Here is a 10,397-nt window from a genome sequence, read left to right on the forward strand (position 1 = left end):
CTTTACCCATTTTTTAATTGGATTGTTTGTCTTTTGTTAAGTTGTATGAGTTCCTTATATATTTTGGATATTAAACCCTTATCAGATGTATCATTGGCAAATATGTTCTCCCATACAGTGGATTCCCTTTTCATTTTGTTGATGGTTTCTTTTGCTGTGCAGAAGCTTTTTATTTTGATGCAGTTCAATTTGTTTATTTTCTCCTTTGTTTCCCTTGCACTAAGAGATGTATCAGCAAACATAATGCAACAGGCCATGACTGATATTTTGCTGCCTACATTTTTTTCTAGGATTTTTATTGTTCCATGCCTTACATTTAAATCTATTATCCATTTTGAATTTATTCTTGTGCATGGTGTAAGTTGGTGGTCTAGTTTCATATTTTTGCATGTACCTGTCCAGTTTTCCCACCACCATTTATTGAAGAGACTGTTTTTAATCCATTGTATGTTCTTGCCTTTTTTAATCAAATATTAATTGAGCATAATGGCTTTGGTCGATTTCTGGGTTCTCTGTTCTGTTGCACTGATCTATATGCCTGTTCTTGTGCTAGTACCAGGCTGTTTTGATTATAGTGGCTTTACACTTGAGATCTTGTATTGTGATACCTCCAACTTTGTTCTTCTTTCTCAAGATTGCTGTGGCTATTTGGGATCTTTTTGGTTCCATATAAATTTTTGGAGTATTTGTTCTGGATCCGTGAAATACAATCTTGGTAATTTAATAGTTATTGCATTGAATCTATAGATTACTTTGGGTACTATGGACATTTTAGTGATGTAATTCTACCAATCCATAAACGCAGTATATTCTTCCTCTATCACTTTTTGCAATGTCCTGTAGTTTTCCAGGTACAGGTCTTTCACCTCTTTGGTTAAGTTTATGCCTAAGTATATCTATTTTTTTTTTACTGCAATGGTAAATGGGATTTTTTTTTTTTTTTAGTTTCTCTTTTTAAAAGTTCATTATTGGTGTATAAAAATGCCATTGATTTCTGGGTGTTATTTTGTGTCTTCCTACATTGCTGAATTCATTTAATAAACCTAGAAGTTTATTGGTGGAGTTTTTTGTTTTGTTTTTTCTATGAACAATATCATGTCATTGGCAAATAATGACAGTTTTACTTCCTCCTTTCCAGTTTGGATGCTTTTTATGTTTTCTTCTTGTTTGATTGCTGTGGCTAAGACTTCCAGTACTATGTTAAATAAGAGTGGTGAAACCAGACACTCCTGTCTTGTTCTTATTCTTAGAGGAAATGCTTTTGGTTTTCGCCCATTGTGTATGATGTTGGCCATAGGTTTGTCATATATGGACATTATTATGTTGAGGTATAATCCCTCTATTTCCAACTTCCTGAGAATTTTCATAAAAAAATGGGTTTTGGATTTTGTTGAATGCTTTTTCTGCATCTATTGATATGATTGTGCAATTTTTGTGCTTCAATTTGTTTATGCAATGTATCACATTTATTGATTTGTGAATATTGTACTGGTCTTTCATCCCTGGAATAAACCCCACTTTGTCATGGTGCATGATCTTTTTAAAATATTGCTGGATCAATTTTGCTAATATTTTGTTGAGGATTTTAGTATCTGTGTTCATCAAGGATATTAGCCTATAATTCTTTCTTTTAAATGTGTCTTTATCTAGTTTTGGAATTAGGCTAATGCTGGCCTCATAAAAACAGCTTGGAATTGTTCTTTCCTCTTAGTTTTTTTGGAATAATTAGAGGAGGAGAGTTGTTGTTTCTTCTTTGGATGCTTGGTAAAACTTCCTTGTGAAGCCATCTGGACCACAGCTTTTGTTTGCTGGGAGTTTTATTTTTTATTATTACTCCTTCAATTCCATCAACTGTTATTGGCCCAACCAGGTTCTCTGATTCTTCCTGAATCAACTGTGGAAGGTTGCATTTTCCTAGGATTTTGTCCATTTCATCCACGTTTTCCAGTTTGTTGGCATGTAGTTGTTCATAGTATTTTCTTACAGTCCTTTGTATTTCTGTGGTGTCATTTGTTACTTCACCTCTTTCATTTCTATTTTTATGTAATTAAGTCCTCATTCTTTGTTTCTTGCTGAGTCTGGCTAAAGATTCCTCAATCTTGTTTATCTTTTCAAAGAACCAGCTCTTGGTTTCATTGATCTGTTGTATTATTTTTTTAATATCTGTGTTATTTATTTCTGCTCTGATCTTTATTATTTCTTTTCTTCTACTTTGGATTTTTCTTGTTCTCTTTTTCATTCTTCCAGTTGTAGTGTTAGATAGTTTATTAAAAGTTTTGTTTGTTTGTTTGTTTGTTTTTCAGGTATGCCTGTAGTGCCATGAATCTCCCTCTTAGGACTGCTTTAATTGTTTTTCATAGATTTGTGGTTGTTGTGTCTTCATTTTCTTTTGATTCCAGTAAGTTTTTGGTACCTTCCTTGATCTCATTGGTAACCCATTCATTGTTTAATATGCTATTTAGCTTCCATATGTTTGAGTTTTTACTGTTGTTGATTTCTATTTTCATGTCAGTGTAATCCAAGAAGGTGCTTGATATGATTTCAATATTCTTGAACTTGTAGTCTTGTTTTGTGTCCTAACATGTGGTCTGTCTTTGAGAATGTCCCATATACACTTGAGAAGAATGTATATTTTGCTACCTTTTGGGTGAAATGTTCTGTAAATGTCAATTAAATCCATTTGATCTAGTGAGTCATTTAAGGTCACTGTTTCCTTGTTGATTTTATTTTTGTCTGGAAGATCTATCCAGTCAAGTCAGTGGGGTGTTAATGTTGCTTACTATTACTGTATTGCTGTTGATATCTCCCTTAATGTCCTCCAGAAGTTTATATATATATATATATATATATATATATATATATATATATGTTTAGGTGCTCTTATATTTGGTGCATATATGTTTACCATTGTTTACTCTGGCTGACAAAGGTCTGCCTGAAAAAGATGTCCTCTTCTGTATGGGAGAATGACTCAGCACAGGAATCCAGATGGCTGCCCTCTGAGCTCTTCCACCCAGAGCCAGCCCCCCTGGATTCTCCTCACACAGTTCTAGTTCACTCTGCCCTCTCTCTGCTGGAGCCCAAGGTGAGTGGCTGCACACAAAATTTTGTGCATTGGCCCTTTAAGAGTGTGCCTGCATTTCCGGTTATCTCTCCCTGGCAGACAGAAACCCTGCTGCTTTTCAAAGCCAGGTGTTTTTTGGGTACCTTTCTTAGTTCTGATGCTCTTGGCTGGGAATCTCATCTTGGGGTTTAGGCCCCAGAGTCCTCAGTGGGAACCCCCCACAGCTGAGATATCCCTCTGGACCTTCAGATGCTGCCTGTGGGATTCCAGCCAGCCCTCTCACGCTTCCACACTTTGTACCAGTCTCTATACGGTCTGCGCTTTACCTCCTTGATTATGAGGGTTCTTGCCAGCTAGTCTTCAGATGATTATTCAGGATGCTTTTCTATATTTTAGTTGTAATTCCAGTTTGGTCCTGGGAGAGTGTCAGTGTAGCTTCTACTTAATCTGCCACCATCTTGGAATCTCCTGTTATCCTTGTCTTTATTTCACTATATGTTAGCATGCCTTTTTTACCCCATTTTCCTTAAAATTTTCTTTTTCTTGGGTTTTGTGCAATTTGGTTTGATATTCCTTAATGTAATTTTATTTATTTTTTTGCACATTGAGCTTCTTGGATCTGTGTGTTTATAATTTCTTTCAAATTTTGAAATTTGAGGGCCATTATTTCTTCAAATATTTTTTCTTCCCTTGTTTTTTCTGGGACATTAAATGTACTTATTTTATTATGCAACTTGAAACTGTCTTCCAGTTTACTTGTGCTCTTCTCTTTTTCTTTTTTTTACACATTATTTCTCTTTGGTAGTATCTAATGCTGTGTCTTCACCAATCTCTTTATTCACCATATCATTTGTTGTTAATCCCATTAGTATTTTTTTTGTCTCGTTTTAATTTTTCATCTCTAAAAGTTCATTTTGTGTCTTTTTATGTCTGCTATGTCTCTACTTATCATTTGAACATACAGAATGGAATTATATATGTTTTAATGCCCTTATCTGTTGATTCTAACATGTCATTCATGGGTCAAGTTTTTTTTAATCCTCACCTGAGGACATGCTTACTGATTTTAATGAGAGGGAATGGTAGAATAAGAGAGGGGGGGGAGGAGAGAGAGAGAAACATCAGTGTGAGAGAGAAACATTGATCTGTTGTCCTCCACACATGTACTGACCGGGGATGTAACCCGCAACTCAGGTATGTGCCCTGACTGGAAAGCAAACCTGCAAACTTTCAGTGTATGAGACAATGCTCCAACTAACTTAGCCTCACCGGCTGGGTCTTGTGGGTCAATTTTGGTTGACTTTTTTCTTCTCATTATGAATTTTATTTTCCTTCTCTTTTCTATGAATGGTGATTTTTAAAATATATATTTTATTGATTTCAGAGAGAGGAAGGGAAAGGGGAAGAGAGAGAGAGAGAGAAAGAGAGAGAGAGAAACATTGATGAGAAAGAGTCATTGATCGGCTGCCTTTTGCATGCCTCTTGCTAGGGTTTTAGCCCACAACTTGAACATGTTTTCTGACTAAGAATTGAATTGTGATATCCTGGATCATAGGTCAATAGGCCACACTGGCCAGGCTAAATGGTGATTTTTTATAAGATGCCTGCCATAGTGAATTTTACCCCAGAAGGTGCTAGATGTGATTTTATTTTTATAAATATTCTTGAGATTTATTCTGGGCCCCAGTTAAGTTAGGGGAAACAATTTGATGCTTTTATGTCTTCCTTCTAACACATATATATATTTTTTGTCTAGGGCTGCTCACTACTCAGGGAGTTGCTTCTATGTATTATAACAAATACTCCATGAATTATGAGATTTTCCAGTCTGGCTGGTGGGAACAGGCAATATTCTCTAACTTACATGAGCTCTGATTTCTCTATAATCCTTTCAGTTAAGTCTTCCCATTGCCTTTGGTAGTTTTTTGTTTCTCTCCCCCAACTGCATATGGGTTTATCAGTAACCTGCTGAATACTTGAGGGGGGACCCCTATGGATTTCTGTAGTTCTCTCTGATCCTCTCACCTCTCTGATATTCTGTTCTGCTAACTCTCTTGCTTCCTTGGTCTCTCCTAACTCTCAGTTCTATCTCCTCAACTCAGAGAAACTGCCAGGCTCTGCCTGGGTTTCTCTTAGCTGCACAGCAGCTTGAAAAATCTCTCCAAGGTGGTAAGCTGTGGCAATCATAGGACTTACTTGATATGTTTTTCATCTTTTAGGGATCACTCTTCTTCATTGCCTAACCTCTGATTTCTTGAAAGCTATTATGTCCTATATTTAGGGGTGTTTTTTGGGGGGTATAGTGGTGTGGGGGAGAGTTGTTTCAAGCAGGTTGATGAATCCAGCCTTTGGTATTCCATCTTGACCAGAGGAAAAAGTCCTTGTACTGTTGAACATTTGTCATTTTTATTATTATCATTTAGGTCTGTTTTATTTAAGTAATCAGTTATATTTTCTATATTATTTTTCATTTATTTCTTCACATCTGTCCTTTTTCCAATAGATTTTCTTATTGGTTGTTCTACTCCCTTACATAGTTTCAACCAATTACATTATTCTTCAAATTCTGATGTTACCTCTTAGAGTTTTTAGTTTCACTGCTTCTGCTATTGATGAAAAGTTTACAAAATGATGATTTCGTTTAGATTTTAGAAGGTGCTTGTTAAGGAGAGCTTACTTCTCCTTTCTCTAAAATATGCTTGACAGAGAGTTTATTTAAAATTATCACATAATTTCATATATTTAAATTGTGTTCCATTATAAAGTTATATTACTTTTATTATCAAAGATAAAATAAGCATATTCACAGTTACTCTGATGAAAACCTTATGATATTCTGACCACTACTATGCTAGCAGCCAGTTTCTAAACTTTGATTTGTTTTGCTTTATTTAGTATTTTATTCAGTAAACCATTAGTTTAGGGTGTATTAACAACATGGAATCCTCCTTTCTATGTTGTATTCATATACACATACCCTTATATTTTGGGACCCAGCTTATCAGCTAAGATCAATAGTTCCTCTGTCCTCTTAACCATTTAGCACATTCCAGGATAACTCCTGCTACTTTACATTTTCTTTCTCCCTCAGTAACCATATCCCAGTTCTACAGATTTGATGTTCTCTGAATTAAAAATAAATTAAATAAAGATTTACTGTATGTTGAAAAATCTATCTCAAAATTCTCTTTGACAGTTAACTCTTCAGAGTACAGGTTTGTTTTCCTTAGGGGTAGGTTAAATCAAACAAATTGAAAATATACTGATGCTCTCATATTTTGAGAAAATATAAAATTGTATATATTTACTAAAAAAAATTGATATATAATTTTATATATATTTTTTTAAATTTGATTTAGGATTTGCTATCCCATATGCTACATATGGACCCACATCAGCGATACACTACAGAACAAGTATTAAAACACTCATGGATAATCCACAGAGACCAGTTACCAAATGATCAGCCAAATAGTAATGATACATCATATGTTGTTAAGGTAAAACATGCTTTTATGTACCTTCTAAATGCTTGATACTTTACAATGTCATTGCATGCCATTCACTGATGACACTTATGTAATTACCTTAAATTATTTTTATTTTTTAAAGATTATTTATAGATGTTTTATTCTGTTTTTTTTTTTAAATAACAGTCATAGACTCTTCTCTTCTTTACCTATAGCCTTTCTGATGATAAATACAAATTTCTTGATTGTATTTGATTAGCTCTTAGAAAACACTAAGACTAGGAGTAAGGCAAGTTTCATATGGAAACAAAAGATTACTATTGGTTCTTAAATTAATAACCATTGGTGCATATTCCTATATTTATAGACATTGAACCTAGATTTTAAATTTTAGTGATTTATGCATTTATCTCTTTTTGGACACCTAGGTTGTTTCCATATCTTGACTATTGTGAATAATGCTGCAGTGAACATGGGAGCACAGATTTCTCTTTGAGGATAAAGATATTGTGAGATACACTCACACACACTCACACACAAACACAATGGAACATTATTAAGCTTTAAAAAAGAAGAAGATCCTTCCATTCGCTACAGTGTGGATGATGTACCTGGAAGACATTATATTTAGTGAAATAAGCCTGACATAGAAATACAAAAACTATATGATCTCTCTTATATGTGGAATAAAAAAAGTCAAATATGTAAAAGCATAAAGTAGCATGGTGGTTTCCAGGGTGGAGAGGCAAACAGGGAGATGTTGGTCAAAGTATATAACATTGAAGTTATGCAGAATAAATAAGTCTAAAGATCTAATGTGCAGCATAGTGACTGTATTTAATAATACCATATTGAATACTGGAATTTTCTAAGAGTAGACTTCAGGTACTCTCATCCCACACAAAAAATGATAACTTTATGAGGATATACTGATTAGCCCAACTGTAGTAATCATTTCCTATGTATATGTATATAATAATATTATGTTTATATATCATAATATGTACAATTCCTATTAAAAATGAAATTTGTTTTTTATATTTATCTTTGTTGTTGAAAGTATTAAAGATGCCTCTTCCCCTCCCCACTTTTGACCCCCTTGTCCTTTCTTCTGTCCCCTCCCCAAGCCTTCACTGCACTATTGTCTGTATCCATGGGCTATGCCTATGTGCATATAAGTTCTCTGGTTAATCTCTTCCTGCCCCATCTTTCCCTCTGAGGTTAAACAAATTTTAAAAGTTTAAAAGCAAACTCAATTAATGATGAAAGACTGATAAAATTATATATTGTAATACACATAGTTATTGAAATAAGAAATATACAATAATCAGGTATTAATTAAAAGAGGATCAATGTACAGATCAAGTATTTTCAATTATTTTCCTGGGCAAAAAGTTGTATTGTATTTAAATCTCTTACGATATACTTGGAAGTTTTATTTCACCTCCAGAAACTGTTATTCAGTTTGTGATATTTCTCATTATTTTAGGGAGCAGTGGTTGCCACATATTCAGCCCTCACTCACAAGACCTTCCAACCAGTCCTAGAGCCTGTTGCTGCCTCAAGTTTAGCTCAGCGACGGAGCATGAAAAAGCGGACATCAACTGGCTTGTAAGATTTCCAGTGTTCCTCTGCCAAACTGGATGAAGAGATAATTAAATGTGTGGCCTTTGCCTAATCTCATATCAAAGGCATTGTTTTCTGCTCCATTACTTGAATATTCTGTTTAAGTCTTCTTATTTAAAGGGAGTGAAATTAAAAAATAAACATACATAGGTCCACAATATTCATAGTATGTTGTTTTGCTGTAGTGTATAAATGGTGTCCACAAGGTCCTAACAGTTTCTCTGCACACTAACTTCTAAAGTTCCTTTTAAATAAAGCTACTTTAGTAGTTTTTCTGGTTTCATACAATAATGATTTGGGGCATCATTACCAATAATCAAGTTGCAAATATAATAGTATAATGCCAATCAATTTCAGGATTTTTAAACATAAGATCCTGAAGGATAAGCTTTTTTTAAAAAAAAGAAAAACAAATTGAAAGTGATTTGTAGAAGCCCATTATTATGTACAACCAAAGGATTCCATTCATTTGATAGTAACTCCACTCTGTAATTACTAAAATGTAGACATGGTAGTTTAGTGCCAGAGTAAAATTTGTTTGTGCTAATTATGTGAACTACTGATATGGTTGGTGCCAAAGTTTTTACAGAATTAAATTACAGATAATGTGTGCAGTCAGACCTGTATATTGTGCATAAGTGTCCTCATCTAGAAATAAAGGTTTTCACAAGGTTTCTTTAAAGTTCACTTCTATTGGAATTGTACTACAAGAGAAAAATCTTTTTGGCCAAAGGCTTTATATTGTGACCTACTAAATAGGTCATAAGTAAGCCTTTGAAAATAAAATACATGGTGTTCACACTACCTTGATGTTATGTAAGCTGACTTTCAAGTGATCCAATTGGATTTAGTCATCATCAGTCCCCCCTTTTAATGAATTGTACTGTTGTTTTTTGGACTTCCATGTGCGTTGAATTACAGTGTAACGTATTAGTCTACCTTGAATTGTATGGCAGTATAGTTGAAATTTTACTGTAGTGAGCTTGTGAGCTTAGCACACATGATATAGTATAATGCCTATCAGCAAACTTTAGACAATGCTACATAATAGTTATTCTTCAAGAAGATAAACTGGTATTTTAAATAGAAAGTAATATTGATGATCTACATAAAATTTGAACACATTTAAAAATTTTATTAGAAAAGAAATCTGGCCAATTTGTTCTGGTCTTATTAAATTTATGATTCAGAAACACTATGTAGTATGTATTGTTTTCTCTAAATGATACAATTTTAAAGAATCTTTTTTGCATTGTTGAATAAAATACTATTGCTACTACTACTACTACTACTACTGACAGAAAGAACACATGAATGTAAACTGGAGGATATTACAGTTTTGTTTAGTGAATATAAGTGAACTACTTGTGTGTGTTAGGTGTACTTTTTGCTGTGTATTTTATTTTGCTTAGTTCAGATAGAGTAGATCTCTAATTGCTGAAGTATACAACTTAGTCTAGGAGACATAACTTTGGTATTTAATAAAAGAAACTATACATATTCTCTTTATAATGTAAGTGGTATATATTACATGCACAAAGATCTGTTTTTTGGATGTGACGTATAAAATTCTGTATCTTTATTTTGAAATGTCTTTTTCCAGTAATTTAAAGACATTAAAGAACATCTAATGTCACATGGAAGATAGTACTTAGAAATAGACTGATATCACATTTTGTAGATTTTTATGCTCCAGTTTGGCTTTTTATTTCCTTGTTTTGCTTTATTACTAGAAGTAATTGGACGTAACTGTTTGAGTCCATATTTTCTGACTTATTTTCCTCTCGCCATTATCTTCTTTGTGCTATTATGCCTTTCTATCAAAATTGATATGACAAACTCGGAGGTATGATTTTGGTGTTGAACTTTTCAGAACAGAGATACTATTTCATGTGTACTTTTCTAGTATAGAATTAGGGTAAATGAAATTGGAAAATGAAAAATAATCAAAAAATAACTTTCAGTCTTCCTTTAATAGTTTTTAAAAAGCAGATGATCTTAATTAATTTGTCAATATATTTGCAAAGAAGGGACATGGCATACAGTCTTTTTATGAAAATAACTCAATCAGAATTAAGCAGTGAGCAGCATGATTCTTCATCACTCAGTGAGGATTGACAGTGTATATGCTAATGGATTTTCCCTATAATTGTACAAGAGTTTTCTGCTGGAAAACTCAAACATGGTAGCTTAACAGTAGTAGGGAGCAACCTTATTATAAGGGAAAGCTTCAAACT

At 33.5% G+C, this 10,397-nt stretch overlaps 1 protein-coding gene across 1 annotated transcript in view; it reads left to right on the plus strand.

The window, feature by feature from the left end:
* Nucleotides 1-8,898, plus strand: part of RPS6KA6 (ribosomal protein S6 kinase A6) — a 163,428-nt gene extending 154,530 nt beyond the window's left edge. Inside the window, exons 20-21 of the mRNA XM_016204494.2 lie at nucleotides 6,424-6,564; nucleotides 8,024-8,898. Coding sequence (XP_016059980.2) covers nucleotides 6,424-6,564; nucleotides 8,024-8,149 — 267 coding nt within the window. The 3' untranslated portion in view covers nucleotides 8,150-8,898. The remainder of the gene's footprint in view (nucleotides 1-6,423; nucleotides 6,565-8,023) is intronic.
* Nucleotides 8,899-10,397: the final 1,499 nt, after the last annotated feature.

The sequence above is a fragment of the Miniopterus natalensis genome, chromosome X (genome assembly GCF_054644295.1).
Source record: "Miniopterus natalensis isolate mMinNat1 chromosome X, mMinNat1.hap1, whole genome shotgun sequence".
In the NCBI taxonomy this organism is placed as follows: Eukaryota; Metazoa; Chordata; class Mammalia; order Chiroptera; family Miniopteridae; genus Miniopterus; species Miniopterus natalensis.